Raw genomic sequence first — 20022 nt, forward strand, 5'->3', positions numbered from 1 at the left:
ATTCAAAACACACTTGCAGTACAATTGTACTATATCACCAAAGTGAAATATACTTAAATATACTTCAATGATGTGAAATTAAAGTACACTTTAATTAAGCACATAAGTATACTTTTCATAAATACACTGTGTTACTTTAAAAGTATTTGTGATTCAGTACACTTTTTAAAAATACACCTAGGTACAATTTGTAATACACTTACAATAAAGTACACCTTTTATAAGTACTCTGATATACCACCTTAAATACTGCAGAATTAGCATATTCATTTTAATACATTTAAGCAGAACTTAATGAAATCTATTTAGAGGCAAACATACTTTAAATGAAGCTCTAAAAGTAAAAGTGTACTTGTGATGAGTTTTAAGATAAAATAGGAACCAAGACAAGAGCTTTGTCCTCATCCTAGCCACAGGGGACAAGTCTGTCCAACGGACTTTGAAACATCTTCCTGAATGTGAAGGTTGGAAAAGTTCTGTTTATTCACTTAAAAAACACTAAAACACAGAACATTTTCCTACTAAAATCAACCACGTGTTGCCACTCACATCCCTGAAGTCACCATGTTGTTGTAGTCGCCTCTCATTGTTACTGTGGATTTCGGACGTGCAGTGTTTGACCTAAATAGGGACTTAATAACCTCATTCTGGATGACCAGGCTGGATCAGCGTCAGTTAATCCTAAACGCCACATCTGGGATCTGAGAGCGCCTTGATCCTCCCTCTGCTTATCTGGGATAAACAAACCCAGAGCTAAGAGGTTTGAACTTTTGAGCATCCACTGCTGTGAGATTAACATTCAGGCTTTTGGTTTGAATCCTGTGGCTTTTGGTTCCACTTTAGAGACGGAGGCCGTCACAGAAAATGACCGGCAGAGTGAGAGTGTGTCACAAAAGACGTCCGGTCGAAGGCTGGATTTTCAGAGAGCCGCTGAAGTCTGCATTGTCTAGCTGATAAGTTCAGTGTATACAGAGAGCAGCAGAATGTGTAGCTGTGATGATTATGACAGGAGGTTTGACCCCGTCTGATGAGATATGTATTTCTATAAACACACAGAGTAGGAAAGGCTCTTAGACCTTTGAACAAAGCACTGAAACACCCTCATTTTCTCACATGATTGGATGAAGAATATTAACACATGGGCTCAGGAACATACTGAATTTTCTGTGCTTGACTTTGACAACCAGAGCTTGTTTTGAAGATTAAGATTCTGGAGATAAAATACATGATTAGCTACAGTGCAACTACCTGCCCAACAGTTTTAATTACAAATAGCTCCACCTCAAACATTATTTGCAGGTTGCATGAATGCATCAGCAAAAAGGCAACAAATAGACTTTATTGTAATACAAAATACAGAGGGGTGTGCTTTTATTTTGAGGTTAATGATGCTTATACTTGTACTTGTTGCATTGGAGTATTTTTACATTGTGGAATCACTATTTTGAAACGTTGCTTCCACCTTTGGAAGCAGGCAGGATGTTGGCCTCCTAAAGCCTCCAGCGCAGCCAGAAGCTCCTCTTTTATACACTGGAGATTCTGTATTCATGTATTCATTTATGAGCTCAGTATTTCTAAAAATGCCAGCGGTGTGATTTTGTACACGCTTAAATAAATAAAACTAGAAATAGAAAAAAAGGATTCAAGACTTTCCAAAATGGCTTTTTTTTCAGCTGTTTTGAGTTAACTTTATCCATCCTGCTCATGGTACTGGTGCACCGGGCCCTGGAGGTCCCCGAGCCCGGGTCTGCAGCCACTCGTTGGCGTATTGTGCATTAACAGAGGCCGGCAAATGCTGCTGTCAATCAGTCCGCCGAGACGCACCTCCTTTCCAGTTGGGAGCGCAACGGGTCTTCGCATCTGGATTTTACTCGTCGGTCGGTCCACGCCTACAAGATTGCCCACCTCCCCCGCTGCAGCCCGCACACACGGCTGTGAGCTACCCGGCGGCGGAGACCTGTCGTCCTCTCCCGCTTTCACAGCTCTCCTCGATTTGTCAAACCTCGTCTCTCATTCCTTTCAATGGCCGTCCCTGTCGAGATTCGCGTTCAGCAGCGCAATAGTTAATGAGTGCCGGATGCGCCCTCACTCCAGCAAACCGCTACAGTACGAAGATGGCGTCGGAGGGAGCCAGTGGGGAGCAGCCTCCTCCTGTACAAACATTGGCAACCGCCGTGCTGGGAAGCGTGGACACGGTAAGACATGGGGGTTGGGGCCAGGACAGACGCTGACCGGGGGTTTTTGTCGGAGTGGCGTCGGAGAGGTCTCGGGGAAAGGGGGCACGAATGCGGTGCGCATCTATTCCGCCCAGGCTCTCGAAGTAACTGCGGTGGCAAGCGGGAGCTTCGCGACAGCGTCTGGAGAAAAACAAGGGGCTGGTGTCAGTTTGGGGCTCAGGAATGACTCAGAGGAGCTCAGGCGCGCACAACGCCGCGTCTTCTTAAATGTGAGCATTCGAGGGGATTCTTTTGTTTGGCTGCTTTGACTCTCATCCCGCTGTTGTATCGTTATGTTGCGCCTGATCGGAGAGAAATCGTCGCAGGCTCACAGGTTGGAGCTCTTATATTACAATAAATGGGTCAATACGCAGACTTAAAGCCGACTGTCTGCAGGAGGGTTGAATCTGAAAATAGAAGGTTTCTCCCAGCTGCTTGGTTCGCTCCCTGCTGGAGCTGAAAACATCTCACATCTCATCTCATTTTAATATATCTTGCAAATGATCTTCATCTGGCCTGCGGGGCTGGTATTTACTGAAGTGGTCCTCCACCAATCAGTGAGTCCTCAAAGGTTTACACTGATTGTCAGAGCAGCTGATTGGCACCAGAGGAGTGGAGCAGGGCTGAGTGTGTCTTTAAAAGCACCCCCCCCACCCCCACCAACTCCTGTTGAGCTTCTCTTGCTTGTGTACACCTAGTTGCGATTTCTCACACTCACACTTGCCTTCAGGTTGCAGCTCATGTGTGAGGGCAGCGGCTTGCCAGTCCACTGTACGCCAGTCAATCTGATGCCCGGACTGTCGGGAGGTCGTGAGATCTATCCCTTCCCTCCATGATGCAGCCTGTCAGGCCGCTGCTGTCGACCCCTGCAAAGCAGGAGGTGATGCTTTAGAGTTTTTGTCCTCATCTTACTAAACTTACCCTTTGCACCACATCCTGTTGAATCGCAGGATCTTGAGATGTGAGTTTGAAGAGGTGGGCCGGTTGAAGTGTGTGGAGTTGCTGGAATAGAAAGCTCCCTGAGGTGGGCGGGCGGGCGGGTGTTGAGGTGGGGGTAGGGTCGACTGGAGGAGATGGGGGGAGAGGAGCCATGGGGGTGGATGGAAGGCAGAGGCGGCGCAGTGGAGGAGGGGGGTGGAGGCCCTGTTCACCAGACACCTTTCTAAATTGGTCTTAATTTCAGTGACTCAGCTGGCATAGCTGGGAGTACCGTGTCAACCCCCCTCCCCCTGAACGGCCTCCAGCCTACTTTACATTTAGCGTCTTGGTGAACAGGTGTTCCGGAGACATGAGAGCCAGGCAGCCTCCTTAGCTCACCTGCCGCTCTGCCAGCACACTCTGCCTTCTCCAGGCTCCGGCCAGTGACAGGGGGGCTTCCTCCTCCATACCGCCCCCCCCCGACTGCCACCACCATCGTGCCTGCGGCGGTGGTTAAATAAAGCACTTTGCTCTTTGCTCACCCCTGTCTGACTCTCTGTTGTTGGACCAAGGTGGGGGAAGCTTCTCGTTTGTGAGGACTGGCCCTAGTGGTCCAGAGAGGGGTCAGAGGTCAACGCGAGGCACTCTGCTGCTCTCCTCCCACCCTTTTACCATCAGACCTGTTAGTGTGGCGCACAGCGAGTTTACAGCCTGCTCTGATCAACTTCAGCTGCTCTTATTTGTGCAGTTTTATTTTTGAGTTGAGGATGTGGCAACAGTCCAACAGGATAAGAAATTAAAGCATCAGACGAGGTGCGAACAAAGTCCTGATGAGGGACAGGGCTCAAGGGCAGTTTATCAAGGTTAAAAACAGCATCATATCTGAATCCTTTCGAAGGAGTTTCAATGTTTGCAAAGTTACTTAAAGATGTCTGGTCACCTGTTGTTGGCTGAGAGGGAAGAAACTACACAAAAATGTATGAAATGCTCATATCATGTCATTCAGCTGCACTGCATCCAAAGGAAGATTCCTCCATTGAAGTGAGATTAGCTGATTCATCTTTTGAACTACAAAAACACACACTCCACTTGTGTCAGTGTTACACAGTGATGTGCTTTTCACTCACAAACACTCTTTGACACAAACAGACAGAAGCTGCAGAGGAGAAATTAACCAGAGAACAGACAAACTTTTTGGTTTATCGGTCACAGAATTAACAGGAATTATCTGCAGCTAATCTGATCTGCTGCTGCCTGTTCCAACAGCTAAAAATGAGAAGCTGCTCCTGCTCTGTTTTCCATTGTTCTTGGCGTTTAAAAAAAGAGTGAGAAGAGATAAAAGCTTTGGAGAGAGATTTGCTGGCGTTGGAGCTTAATGAATCCATGCATTTTGCCGAGGGAACTGGATCCAAAATGGAACCAGCTGTTGGAAGCCATCACCTGACCTAGTTTAGCCATATTTAGGTGAAACTACCCCAAATTGTTGGTTTTAATCTCTTGTTACACAGAAGAACTGGGCGCACACTTCTGCAGCTGGTTCAGTCGGTCACAGTTGAAGCAATCTGTGGAAAGCTGCTGTTGAATTAGCATTTTTCATGTTAGCTCTGGTTCACTTTCACGTTTGGAAAAAACAGTCTTATGGTCTTGTTCCTGTGAGAAAATAAGAGCATACGTAAACTGTTTTGATTACAGATGGGAAACCCACAGGAAGAAGCTTCTGGTGAAAACAGAGTTCCTGTTAGATGTTCAGCTCCGTCTTCAGACCTTGCTTCAGTGCCTGGCAGGACTATTGTGTAATGGAAGCCTGAGAGCGGTCGCTGGTGGTTATGTGGGAAGTGCTGCCATGTTGGAGGAGTGCCATTAATGCGAGCAGCTTTAATGTCACTGCTTCTTCTTCCTGACAACAGAATTTCTGCGCCCAGATACTGAGGGGTTCGAATGACCCTGTAAACAACTCGGAGAGGTCACTGGAGAAGATTAACAGAGTGTGCTGTTACACTTAAAGGGTCAGTTCACCCTAATCTGCTACTGTTTCTAACCTTACAGAAGCATTTTTGGATTATTATGTCCAGATTTTACAAGATCTGTCTGAGTTTCATGCTGAGACCACAATACGATAGCGGTGAATGGGGTTTTTTCGGTGGTGCTCTTTCTTGTCTATAATGTACACATATATAGTCAATTGTATTCTGTATCCTGTTGTCTTTAAAAGCTAAATTTCCCCAGCGTGGGATCAGTAAAGTTCTTAGCTTAGCTCTAGTTGCACTGATATGATGGATACATGTCCATGCACATTTTAAGCTGTCTACATGTGTAATGAAAATGAATATTCCACTAATGTTCCCGTTTACATGCAGCCGTGCAAAAACACAACCTCTGTCTTTCATTCTAGTGCTGGGCAGTATGACCAAAAATGTATATCAATTATATCATTTTTCAAAATTAGAACAGTTTTACTGTATATGACGGTATTTTTTTTCTTTCATCTAGAAGACAGATGTTTTAACACAGGTGTATCCGGGTGCTCATTTGGGCAGAGTATAGTTATCTTGTCCAAGCATATGGAGAAACTCCTATGTTCAAAACACTTTTTCAGCCTTTTTTCTGCTTGTTAATGTTCTTATCTCTCATAAAAGGGCGAAATGCAAATAAAACAGTAAAATAACACCTCGGGCTGCTCAGCAGAGTCCTCTGTGAGCCCTCTGCTCATCCATGAGTAAATGAGATGGGGTGGTGAAACTAACTGCGCAGTTAGACCAGTCAATAGCTCAGCAACCCATTGGTCTATTTTGATGATCGACACCTCTACTGGCCAGCCAGAGTCAAGAGATTTGAGGTGCAGTGCCCAAATTCACCATAGTAACACCAATGACGATCCAGAAGGAAGTAAGCCCAGAGACAGGTTATTGCATGAAGAGTGCTCCCTCCACCCTAGAAACCCCCTCCTCATTATGTAAACAACCAGGACCTTCGTGATTTATCTCAAACTAACGCAGAGTCATAGGAGGAGACATTAGCAGCGTTTTTTCAAGATGGAATATAACTTTTGACTCCAAAACAGCGAAGGTAAGATACTGTATGATTTGATGTATGATTTAGCAAAGTTTTTTCTGCTACTGTTTGGCTACTAGCTCGCAGGGTTTTCGTCGCACAGTGAGGAGGCAGACCTCTTCGAGTGTGGTTTGCATGAAGTGGCGAAATAAAGTGAACACACGCTGTTTTCGTCTTTTTGTTACAAGACATGCTTGCGGCTAAGGTGATGGAGCAAATTGGTCGTGTTGCCTCCTTTGGCAACAAATTTAGCCTGACAAAAAAAACAACAGACACTGCTCCTCTTTTTGGCACAAGTTCTTCTGTGTCATCCCTATTTAAAAATCCAGTAGAATACCATTAAAAAAATCCATTAGGAATCATTAGGTTACTAATGGTCTAATGGGAATTGGAACCCCATTAGAAACCATTAGAAGGAACCATTATGTTACTAATGGTCTAATGGGAATCGGAACCCCATTAGGAACCATTAGAAGGAACCATTAGGTTACTAATGGTCTAATGGGAATTGGAACCCCATTAGGAACCAGTAGAAGAAACCATTAGGAACCTACTGGTCCCATTAGGATGTAAAACCATTATGAACCTAATAGTACCATGAGGACATTAAACCATTAGGAACCATTAGGTTTCTAATGTTCTAATGGGAATTGGTACCCCATTAGGAACCATTAGAGGAAACCATTAGGAACCTACTGGTCCCATTAGGATGTAAAACTATTAGGAACCTAATGGTACCATTAGGATATAAAACCATTAGAGACTTAATGGTACCATTAGGATATAAAACCATTAGAGACGTAATGGTCCCATTAGGATGTTAAACCATTAGAAACCTACTGGTCCCATTAGAATGTAATACCATTAGAAAGCTACTGGTTCCATTAGGAGGTAAAACAATTAGAAAACTGGTCCCATTAGGATCTAAAACTATTAGAAAAACATACTGAGAAACCTACATAGAAACAATTAGAAACCTACTGCTGCAACAGAAATTATCGCAGAGTCCTAATACTGGGCACCGGAGACATGTCTATACATATGTGTAATTGTGTACACTGTAAGAAAAAATTCTATAAAAAAAAACAAAAACAAAAAAAAACCCACACACACAAAAAAAACGGTCAAATGACTGGCAGCTACGGCTGCCAAACAAAAACCCTAAAATTAAAGTAAAATACTGATAACAATATATCTGATTCAAATAAAATTAAACTTTCATTAAAGGTTCTGCAGAAAAATACCATTATTCTACAGATTTTTCCTAATTTATTACAATCTAACACCTTCGATTAAGTGTGTTAACACATGCTTAAGGTTGTAAACTGCATAAAAAAAGATATAAATCATCTGTAAATTGCAGTCTTTGTGTTTAGATTGAATGTTTAAATATGTAAAATAAAGTTAAAAACCTGCAGAAGTACAAGCTGCAATATTTAATTATTCAGTTTTTTGTAGAATTACAGTTTTAATGTAATACATTTAATATTATAACTACTGTACTGACTAAAAATATCATGTTAAAGGTTACTGTGAAATATCCTCAACTGAAAACATACTTAGGAAATACAGAATAGATACATCTAAATATTTTCAATGTTTCAATTAAAGTGGGGTTGGAAACTTAATTACAAATAAAATGCACACCACTATTGATTCTACAACTCCTTTATTTGAAGTATTCAGATAGAAATTGACAATATCAACCAGTTATTCAAGGAACTGGAACCTAAAAACTAAAAATTGTATTTCTCCATGTGTCTATCTTGTCTGTTAGCGGTACTATCACTTGAGGTCATGATTTCACCTTTGAAACAGGTGAAGAGCTGCCCTTGGGGGCTCTGTATACCATAGTTCTGATAATATTTGTGGACAAGCATTACAGTCTTAATTTAGAAACCCCACTATACAGTGTATTATTAAGTAAAATCAAAACATACTACAAAAGGTCAATGAATCTGTAGCAGAAGTGACAATGCAACGTAGCAGATAAAGAAGTATCCTCCTCCAAATTGCCAGTAATCAGCTGGATCTTTGGTGCATCTGGGGGTGGGGGAGGGAAAAAGGGCACAATAAGATTCACTGAAAAGTCCCAGTAGGATTTCAATTTGCATTTTATTTGCAGATCTACCATGGCAGAAGTGTAGCAAAAGTCAAGTGTGAAAAGACAGCCAATTGAGAGGCCTGTGTGAGTTGTAAATTTTTTGGACTTTTTTTTCCAGTTTTACAGATTTGTCTCCACATACAGATCTCAGTCACAATGTAACGGATAGTGGATTATATTGAACATACTAATAACTGATTAATATCTTGTCTTACATACTGCAGTTGATACTTACTAATGGAGGACTTGTATCTCTGCTGGGTGCCTGTTCTCCTCCGTAAACCTTGTTCAAATGCTTGATCTAAAAGAACACAAGCAAGTTTCTCATCATTAGCAGTTATCAGTGTTGGAAATGAGAATGTAAAAAATAATCAGAAATAAACATACATAACACGTACATAACAAGTTAAAGGCCAAATAACACCTCTATAACATCTCTCCAAGACAAGCACAAGCCATATCACATACTGTACATGCTGCCAACCAGCTCATCAGGGAGACCTAATCATTCACACACACATTTACACACTAATGCACAGCATTGGGGCGACTAGGGGTAGGTGCACAGTTGATAAAAATGTTATCAAAGTTGCAATATAGCCAAGTGCAATATTCAAACTGTAGAAGCTGCAAGCTTTTGATTGATGACATGATAGTCAAATGTGTGACAAAAATGATGCAGAGATGCTCTGACCTAGAAATCTTGTTCTCCAGATGTGAGAAAACATGTCAGTTGGGTACAGATGCCAATAAATGTCATATCATTATGATGTAAAAATAATCATTCCCACTAATCATTCGTCAAAAAAAACCAAAAAACTGCAATATGATTTTTTCAGCATATTGTGCAGCCCTGTTTGTGTATAATACAGGCACTTATTTTAAGAATTGCATATTTAATCACAATCACATGTTATCTGCCATCTAACCTGCACACACCAAAGCTCAGATCAAACCGAAAATATTTCACACCACTGAGTAACTGAATCATATCATGTGTCAATATGTGTTTGGAAGTGAGTGAGAAGAGAAGAGGAGTGCTACCTGCAGGTTGAATGAAGACCTGACCTGGAGTTCCTGAAACCAACAACCCCACAATACATCACAGCAACTCCCAAGGCAGTTCTGGATCTCAGCAGATGCTCCATTTTCCCTTTTGCAAAGAGAGAGAGGAAAGAGACAGGACAGGTCATGTTTATCAAATTTATTTGTTCTACTAAATTCTCAACTAGTTAAAGATAGGCTATGTAATAATATTCAATAGCATCTATTTTTTATATTCATTAAAATGGTCTTTACATGTCGACAGCAGAAAATATCATATGAGCTCTGAAAAAGGAACGAAATAAATGCGATCTGTAGCTCCTGTAAAGCTCCAATTGAATCTCATCTGCAAGCGTTGTCGCCTCCGTAGAATTATTTCACAACTAAAGATAACTAAAGGAAAAAGTGATATTTATGTAATGAAATGAATCTGCTCTGATGCAAATGTATCTTTCTTCATCTGTCCATCACTGAATCTTCCATCGTTTCTCAAACAAACAGAAGCACATGGCTCATTATAATGCAGAATGACGTCACCTGTCGGACCTCACGTTGGACAGTCAATGATCGATCATCACACGCAGCGCTGATATTTAGATGTTAGTGAGGGGTTAATCGCAGCTGGATTACTCATAAAACATTGGGTGTTATCACAATTTGAATGTCTGTTTAACCAGACCGTTCAAATATAAAACTTTTGGCCAAACAGGAGACAAGGCTAGTTTGTGTTGGACCAAGTGTGGACACAAGCTAACGGTTTACAGCACTGCAAAGTAACGTTACCTCAGCTGTAATGCTAAATTGTGTGTTACGTTTGTTTTGCTGCTCATATCAATAATACATAAATATCAATAGCAACATTACATTATACCTGTTAGGTTAACTCAGCAACAACCAATGTTAGTAACATAACGTTAATGATATGACAAGGACTGGCTGCCTGTGAACACATTAACCTCCGTCTAAACCACATTCAAGATACTAACGCCATGATTCATGACAACAAGCTAGTTAATGTTGTTACCTGTAACATTAGCCAATTTACTAAACAGTTAGCTTGCCTAACAGTTTGAAAACATCATCATTCTGAGTTAGAGAATGAACACAAACATTGCGTTAGGTTATTAATTTACAGAAAATAACAGGGAAATGTTTTCTTACCTGATATCTCCAGGATAAGAGTTATAACCGTGAAGTTCAGTGTCAGCTGACCAAACAGATCCGTCTGACTCTTACACTGTGTTCGTACTCCAGCTTTTTGTTCTCCGTTTAAATGCCACAACTCAGATTTGCTCAAAATAAAAAAAGGCAAGCAGATGTAAAATAATCCAGGTAATAATCCAGGTAATGCATTACTAGTGGTCCACAGTCAGGACACGTGCTTGCCGAGGTGTGCATGTTACTGGCTTGGTAACAATCGTCCATTGAAGAGGAACGTATTTTTTTTTTAGCACTGTAACGTAGGGTTAGAAAACATTAGTGTTACCACATTTCCTAAGGTAAGGCTAATGAAATCGTCGTCGTTAGTGTTAACGTTTACAGCTATCAGTATAAGTAAGTACCTCAGTGTTTATGTAGCCAATTAGCTTAACTAGACAACTGTCCCTCTTCGTCGTCAGAAGTTGAACCAGCCACAACGACGTGCTTCCTTTTCAGACGCTTGTGCATCGCCGTCGTACTGCCATGAAAGGCAAGTTCTGCCTTGCATATTTTGCATTGCACATGCTTATCTTTTCTTTTGTGAATGCTCCCAAACTTTAGAGCACTGTTGCCAGGTAGACATGATACTGGTCTGGCATAACTTCCGGTGACATCACGGCTGATGCTGATTACCATTACTGCGCATTTGCGTCAAGGACAGACAGGCAGACAAGGCAGCGGAGGGTACAGCGGCAGTTTTGAGAGAAAAACAAAGCTTCAAAAAAATAAACGACGCCTCGACTACTAAATAAGTCGTCAACTATTTTGATAGTCGACATAGTCGTGACTAGTCAACTAATCGTGACAGCCTTACTTGTGGACCAACTGTGTCAATCAGCGCCGATGATTGTGCGCCAGAACCATTCAAACCGACGTGTTTTCAAAAAGAAGGCGCGCACAGTTGTCAGTGGCCAGTTTCTTTGATGACAGCCACATTAACCAATCATGTTCAAAGCAACATTGTGAGACAGCCAATTGTAATTGTTTCGTGGTATCTTTTTCTTTATCAAGAAAAGATGATAAAGAAAATAAATGAATGATTTAGTTTTATTTGTAGGCTGATACATTTAATTACATAAGCATCTCTCTCTCTCTCTCCCTCTCTTTGTCACACACACACACGCACACACACACACCTAGATAGATAGATAGATAGATAGGTAGATAGGTAGATAGGTAGATAGGTAGATGGGTAGATAGATAGGTAGATAGGTAGACGGGTAGATAGATAGGTAGATAGACAGACAGACAGACCTCAAGGACCAAAAGTATGGTCATAAACTGTTATATAACGAACTACAAATTTAATTACAGATAATTACATTTTACATAAAATTGTATGTATTTTTTCTGTAAATGTATTTGTTATTATTGTCAAAATACTTAAAATAACAGGCACGTTGTTAATTTACAGATATTGTCTGTAACTTTACAGATTTTTGTACTATTTTTAAAAAACAGAAAGTACTGTAAAAATGTAGTCAATTATCATAGAATTAGATTTTTTTTTTTTTTGCAGTGTACTGTATAGCCTACACAAGGACCCATTGGAAATCAGAGATGTGATCGCCAAAGAAGGCTATAACATTTGTGTTCCTCCATCACATTAGGAACCATTAGAGACCATCACACCCTGTAGTGACCACTAGACCACTGTATAGTGACCATTAGACTGGAATAGAAACGCCTCTAGGAACCATAAAGACTTCTGTAGGAACCATTAAGACTCCTATAGGAACCATTAGACGCCTGTAGGAACCATTAGACTCCTGAAGGGACCAGTTCAAGTCCTGTAGATTTGTGTAGGGGATAATAGAATTCCATTAGAAAAACAAACTGAACCATTAGGGAAACATAAGTAGCTATTAGAAACCATTAGACACCATTACAAAACCACCAGGAACCATTAGAATAGAATAGTATATATATAGAATAGAATATGCTGTACATATTCGCCTTATTCACTCGTTGCACTGTGCTAAGAGATGCTATCCTGGTATGCAACATTTTGCTTACCTGTTTTGATTTTGTTGGGAAGATCCATGGTAAAACGGTCCAGAGCAGACTTTTGAATGTACTTTTCGTTGATAAGGAAAACACTGGATTGAACTGAACTGTGGGGAAAACCGGGGTGGACTCTCACTTTGAGGGATTGCACTGAATACTATTGCCACACGCATACATGCCTGTATATTGCTCACTGGTTGATACACTGTTGAACGTTACGTTAGTTTTCATTCAAAGTCACATACAGGGATTACAAACTGTTTTCATGCTAGATGCTATGGCAAGGGTTGCCACCTGTCCCGTAAAATATGGAATTGTCCTTTAATTGACAATTAAATGTTGCATCCCGTATTGAACCAATACGGGACGCAATTTGTTCCATATTTTTACAAATGTCCAATACAAGATGTCTGTCACACACAGATCAACACTAAATCTAACAATAATGAACGAAATAAAACACAGGAAATACTAAGGCCGGCAAAATTGTCTTGGCGGGATCTATGCAGGACCCCGGTTGTGTGTCAATGCCTCGCTGCCTGTGTGTGTTGCTGTCACGGTTGCCTAGAGACAGACATCACACACCAGCGCTGTTCACAACACATGCGCCTTTTAAAAATGTCTACTACACCCGATGCTCCACCACGTCCTCAAAAGCGAATATGCTTGCAAAAGTACAGACGTGAGAGGGAAGAGGCACATCCTTGGCTGGACAGCGTCAGTGGATAATTACTATTAGACTATTGTGGTTTGATTGATTGTTTAGATTGTTTTTAAAGTCGAATGAATGATCATTTATTTAATATACAGCAGTATTAGCCAATATAAATGGCCATTTAAAGAACAAATCATACTAATGGATTAACAGTTAATAAATAAATATTGTTAAGAGAAAACTTATATTTTTTAAATATACATTTCCTAGACTAAAAATGTTTGTAGAGCTTTCTGTGTAATCTATGTCAAAATGTTCATATTATACGGTAATACCGTGACTAATTAAAAATCACTTTGCAAGGCAGCATGACATGCGCGCAGTTCAGACGGTCAATGCTCACACAAAGAAGCACCAATCCTAACTTGTAGCATATCAGAATGACGGGGAGAAACTCAGCTAAAAGCCTTTACCAAGCATTGCCACCCAAACAAAACATAATTCATACCCCAAGAAATTATATGCGCATGTAATGAAAACACGAAAATAGCGCACGTCAACGGTACCGCATCTGTTGATTTCACCACTTCACGTAAACCACAAAAGCCCAGTATCATATGAAAGCAGAGAGTCTGATGATCACGATGATGTCTGCCTCCTCACTGTGCGACGAAGACTTGGTGAGCTAGCAGCCAAAGAGTAGCAGAAAAAAACTTTGCTAAATCATTAAGTATGTCTTACCTTTGCTGTTTTGCGGTCAAAAGTTATATTCCAGCCCCAAAATACACTGCTAACGTCTCCTCCTATGACTCTGTGCTAGTTTGAGATCAATCACGAAGGTCCTGGTTGTCTACATAAAGAGGAGGGGGTTTCTAGAGTGGAGGGAGCGCTCTTCATGCAATAACCTATCTCTGGGGTTACTTCCCTCCGGATCGTCATTGGTGTTTCGATGGTGAATTTGGAAGGGTTGCTGAGCTATTGACCGGCGTAACCATGCAATTAGAGTCACTGCTCCATTTCACGAAGGAGCAGAGCGCTGACAGAGGACTCTGCTGAGCAGCCTGAAGTGTCATTTTACTGTTTTATTTGCATTTCATCCTTTTATGAGAGCTAAGAACAATAGCAAGCAACAGAGGAGTTTCTCCGTATGCTTGGATGAGGCAACGGTACTCTGCCCAGACGCGCCTAAATGAGCACCTGGACATACCTGTGTTAAAACATCTGTAAAACTGCCCAGGTTCATTTTTTAGCATGTACCTTTTTCTCGGGTAAGAATTCAACCAGATACATTGAACAGAGTGGACTTTTTTGTTATGATGATGCTCCAATTATTAGGCCCCTATAGCCCTATATGCGCAGCGTTTTTTATTTTTTTTTAATGACGGTAATGAAACTGATACCGTTGCTATTTTTAGATACCGCAGGATACCTTATTACTGGATTACTGCCCAACCCTAGTTTAGATATGGTAATCTGAGCATCTGTTATTAATTTGAATAACACACCAACCTGATGATGTGCTTGAATAATGTGTGAATAACGCACCCACAGGTGAATAACACACCTTTCGGTACATGAATAAAGTATTGACTGTGATGCTAATGTGCCTGTTAGCATGATCCATGATCTAAAACAAGGGTTTTCTTTGTTTACCTTTTTCAGAATTGGCAAAAACACTCTGACTGACATAATCAAACACAGACTGATCCATCCCACTGCACCACAGAATAACATAATTTATTTTATTTTATTTTATTTAATATTAGAAATAAGTATCTACATTTGCTCCTTCTAACTCTTAAGTATATTACCTTTCTTGTTTTTCATTTTTATTCAGGGGCTTTTTGTAACAAAAGATTTTCAGTTTCCATTTGATAACCATTGTTCAAACTACTACAATAGTTTCTGTCCTGTGGGCTAACAGATACCAGATGTCACTAATGACTAGACCAGTAGGGGGTTGGACTTATGTAAATGAGATGCAAAGAGCAGCACTGTGTTACCTGGCTCTCCAGTAGGTGAGAATCTTTCAGGCTGGATTTCTCACTAAACTAGTTTGAGGAGTGCCTACATTCAAATGGCCACATCTTTTTCAAATATTTTCAGATTTCCATGTGTACATATCTTTGGAAAGCTTAGAAACTACACTTTCAGAATCTGTAAATAACTCAAAATGCCCCCCAGGAGACTTGTTGCTGGTTTTCTCGTGGCTGGTCACATATTAAATATAAAAACTGCTACCAGTATGAGACAGATATCTCAAAACCTGCGGCCATTGTTAGATACACAAGAGGTAAATGAGACAATATGCTCTCTGGTAATTAAACAGGCCTTTCCCTCGTAGCCATTGGTCACCTCTCACAGGCGTCCGTTTACAGGCTGTCGTATCACTCAGTCTTGTGCTCGCAGTAACAGGACATGACTCTCTGAGAACCTTTACATGTCTCCACAAGCTTTTGCCAGCGGAGCACGGTGGAGGAGGTCACACAGACCGAGCAGTTGCCTGAGTGAAATGGCGCAGGCCTTATTGAGTGGACTGGGGCTAACAGCGAGCCTCTGAGTGCCAGCCAGGCTGTCCGTGCCCTTGGCGCAAAGCACACGGCTCATGGAACAAATTAGTGTTCGCTTCCCTCACCTACTCGCTGTGCAGAAATGCTGGGAAAGAAGTGGCCCTCTGCCCCCCCCCCCCCCCCTCACTTCACCAACCACCCGAGGCCCCATGACAGGACAGTGTGGCAGTGTTGTCGTCCATCAAGCCTCCCTGAGTCGTCCAATTCTCTGAGTGGTGAAAATGCTGAAAGGAAAGAGGGGGCTCGGGGATCGATTGGAAGGCTCAATGCGACTGAATCAATCCCTTGGAATCTCTCCTGCTTTTATTTCCAGGCTCGCCATGATGGCATCAGAATAGAAACGTGCTTTGACTAAGCTGAAACATGTGATTGACGCAATACTTTCTAGCTCCTTGCTCTGAAAAGAGAAAGGTCCACATAAGAGTGAGTAGACACAGGCCTTCGCTTGTTAAGAACTGATTTTTTGTTAAAACCTGACGTGGTTTTGTTCAGCACCTGTCTCTGGAAGCTTTTTCTGGCTCAAATATCCCATTTGTAAAGAAGAGCTTTCAAAGAAGAGAGTGCTGGCATGTTCATTCATATGGATTTATTGCCTCTGGTCCTGTTTGAGCATGAACTTTTCCCCCTTGCTGTGAAGCATCACAGGAGCGTATAAAGGACACATAGAAGGCAGACGCTTGTTGAAATCCCACACCGGCCTTTTCAAAGTCATATTCTGTGCGTGGGACCTCTGGAGACGTGGGACTCCTTGATGAAATGGAATAATCTTGGCTGAGCTTTTGATGTAGGCTTGTAAATCAGGCCTAAATGGCCGGCTGACAACTGAACATCACCAGAACAAGCAGTAGCAATCCGGCTGATGTGCACCAGAGGCCAAGACCCTCCTCGCCTCTTTTATTTGCCTCTCCCGCCTTTGGTTTGTTCAGGTTTTATTGAACAAATAGTCTGGTGGAAAGCTTCCAGATATTGGTAGTGCAGCTGGATGTGGCTTTTCCAGCAGATGGCTGCAGTAGTGGCCAACATGATGATTTGAAATTCTTCTTTCACCAGACTCTGGTGTTATTTTTTGGCCTTTATACATGAAGTTACGTCATTTTTTTGACTCTACTGCCAAGAATTTCATTCATGTTCCTCACAAAGGTTTTGCCTTGAAGGAGAAAATTTCCTGTGAAGGTCCCTGACCACAACAATTTGACACTTTGCTTTGGAATGTCGACTGACCAGGTGATGTGGTAACGTTCAGGGATGTGACCAGGATAAAAGCTGCCTCACTCTGAGGGATCAGGTGAACAGGACTTGCTGCATTGCCCCAAAATCCTGACGTCTTGAGAAAAACTTCCTCTTGGTTTGTTGTCGAATTTTACATCTTGACTCTATAAAGGCAGAGCCTCTGTCACATTTCTGATGTTTCGAGTTCATCCTTAAACTGTCCCTTAGTGACTTTTCTGAGACCTAATTTCTTTACAAACCAGTAAACTAATCAAATCTTCAAATGAACAGCAAAACACATAAAGAGGTCAGTCAAAAAGTCAACTTAATCGTTTATTTTTTCTATTTGGGTGAAGATGTGGGACATGTTCTTGTCTTGTTTTAATGTTTTTCTTATTCCTACAGTTGAATGTCTGAGCTTCACTGCGTAGAATGATGCTTGTGCAGAGTTAGACACTTGAGGGCTGTTTTCATAGTCATGACTCAGAGTGTAACTTTTCTCTGTGTTAATGATTTGTGACAGCAGAAACAGTTTGGAGGCCATTCCTGGTCCAATATTCATCATGCACAGGTGTGATGTGGACATCTGAAGGAGAACGGACTTCACAGTGAAGGAGGACTCATCGTGTGTCCGGCGCTTAAACCAATGAAAATTGTATATTCATATGTTCTGGAATTTTAAATGATGGAGAAGGAGTCGGTGCCATTTTTATTTGACTTCTGCAAAAACAGTGTCAGACAACCATTAGACAATTTTCATGTGCACTTTAATACATGTGTGGAGGAGATCTTTAAGTTAAAATACAAAATCAACACAAAACCATTAGGGCATGTAGCTACAAATTTTTTTGTGTTATTGATTAACTGTTATTTTCTTGAATGACATAGTTTATTTCAAATGTTTGCTTGGAGCAGATTCCCACTGCCGTATATGCTTTTGGTGATTTAAACTACAGTAATAAGACAACATGATTCAAAGTCAGACGAAATGAAAAAATTGACTTTGTGCCTTTGTCCTACAAACAGACTGGACAGCCGCAACAAATAAGCTTTTATTAAGTAGACTGGAAAAAGCTTTTAATTGACATGAGGGGAAGCATGAAGTGGTCTGTTCACTCCCAAACAGTCATCTCCACCTGTGAGCCCTGCAGTTGCTACTGACCAAATAGGTGCTTAAATGACCTAGCTTAAAGTAATTAGACCCTCATCGCTTCAAGATAGGTCGGGCCATAAATGATGCATTTGTCATATAAGCAACTTTTCTTTCCTGCTGGTTGAGTCTGCATCATGGGCACAATGTTGAATGAGTTGTCAGATTTGTGGTTGTACTTATCTTGTCATTGTCATTTTTAGCTGTTGTCATGGCTGCAGACCTCTTGGATGGTTAAGTAGATCGATGGCGGTTTATAGTTGGCTTGATCTCACATCCAAAATTAAACTGTTAAATGAATTGTCATGAATGTTGGTTGACATTCATGATTACCAGAGGATGATCCCTGCACTTGATCTCAAGCCGCCAACATTTCAGAAAGTCAACCTGACAAAAGGCCTTGACACATTTCCTCAGTCAGAGCTATGATTGGAAAGAACCATACGATGCTAACATGCTATTATCATTTTAGCATGTTTACGCTGTTCTTGTTATATTTGCAGACTCTTCTTTCATTCCTCTGATTATGTCCTCTGCAGTACTTTAACCTATACTTATGATGTCTCCGGTGATAAGGAGCTGCATTAGCTGGTGTGTGTTAACATGCTAAATGTTAACATTGCTACCAAGACCTGCTTTGAAAATGAACTGCTGACTGTGTTGTGTGATGTGGTTTCTGTTGCAGAAATGTGAGTTCAACATGGATAACCTGAGCAAGCCGGAGCTGCTCACCCTGCTGAGCATCATGGAGGGCGAGCTGGAGGCCCGCGACCTGGTCATAGAGGCCCTGAGGGTGAGTCCAGACAACACCAATGCACTCAATAGCGAAGCCGCCACCATCTTGGCATTGCCAGGTTAACTCGAAGGCAACCTGCTCGGAGGAGATTGCCTTTGTGGGAGCCTTGAGATGATTAGCTGTAATTGTGACCCAGTATTGAGTTGGTATCACTCGGTTTAATGAACGATGAATGGTCATGAATGTTGCTAAATGAAAGCAATATCACAAAATCTGAGTCAGTGGCTTTTTCCCAGAAATGTGCAGAACACTTGTGAGATCACGATGAAAGGCTCTGCCCACTGTTTCTTTCTTTTCTGAGTAATTACCTGCTGATAAGCAGTCTCTCTAATTGCCTTTGTTGAATGGAGCTGTCTGAGTGACTGGTTAGCATTTAGTTTCTTGCCAGAAAGGCCAGTATGATCAAATCATTGTGTCCACCCAGCACCACCTGCTTAGCTAGCTGTAATTAACAGATGATTGAAGTCACTGGCTCTGGCTCTTGTTGTTCCTCAGTGACTATTACAAACCAATTAGGAAGAAGCTGCTTGAGTAAAAGGTGAAATTGTTTTGTGTTTGCTGTGGAAATTTGGGCCTGAAAAACAAGGGAAGTTGTCACCACCGTCTTCAGGTGATCACTGCTAAACTATGTGTTTAGCAGATTGTGAGGTAGTCTATAGCCCCAGCAGCTGGTCAACACATAAGATAAGATAAGATAAGATAAGATAAGATAAGATAAGATAAGATAAGATAAGATAAGACATTTCTTTATTAGTTCCACAGTGGGGAAATTTCCAGTATTTCCAGCAGCAAAGTGGTTAGCAAAAAATAGAGGGCATCAGTAAAAAAGACATTAAATAGCAAACAAGCAATATAAACAATATAAACAATGAATATTGAAAAATATGAATAATTTAAACAAGGGGAAATACAGAAACAAGGGGAAATGCAGAAAATAGACAGATATATATAGAACATAGGCAGATACATATGGTTTACTTTTTTAACCTAGGATTACATTTGTTCATTTCATTTTGTGGAAATCTTGGTTTTAGTCTCTAAATGTTAGAAGGAGGTGACTTACCAAATGGTACACTCAGTACTCTGAACTACAGCAATCCTA

The 20022-nt window shown here is 41.2% G+C and overlaps 1 protein-coding gene across 1 annotated transcript in view; it reads left to right on the top strand.

The window, feature by feature from the left end:
- The first annotated feature begins 1899 nt into the window (after window positions 1–1899).
- Window positions 1900–20022, top strand: part of cttnbp2 (cortactin binding protein 2) — a 125464-nt gene continuing 107341 nt past the window's right edge. The window contains exons 1-2 of the mRNA XM_070971941.1: window positions 1900–2195; window positions 18810–18917. Coding sequence (XP_070828042.1) covers window positions 2067–2195; window positions 18810–18917 — 237 coding nt within the window. The 5' untranslated portion in view covers window positions 1900–2066. The remainder of the gene's footprint in view (window positions 2196–18809; window positions 18918–20022) is intronic.

Source organism: Chaetodon trifascialis, chromosome 10 (assembly GCF_039877785.1).
Source record: "Chaetodon trifascialis isolate fChaTrf1 chromosome 10, fChaTrf1.hap1, whole genome shotgun sequence".
Classification (NCBI taxonomy): Eukaryota; Metazoa; Chordata; class Actinopteri; order Chaetodontiformes; family Chaetodontidae; genus Chaetodon; species Chaetodon trifascialis.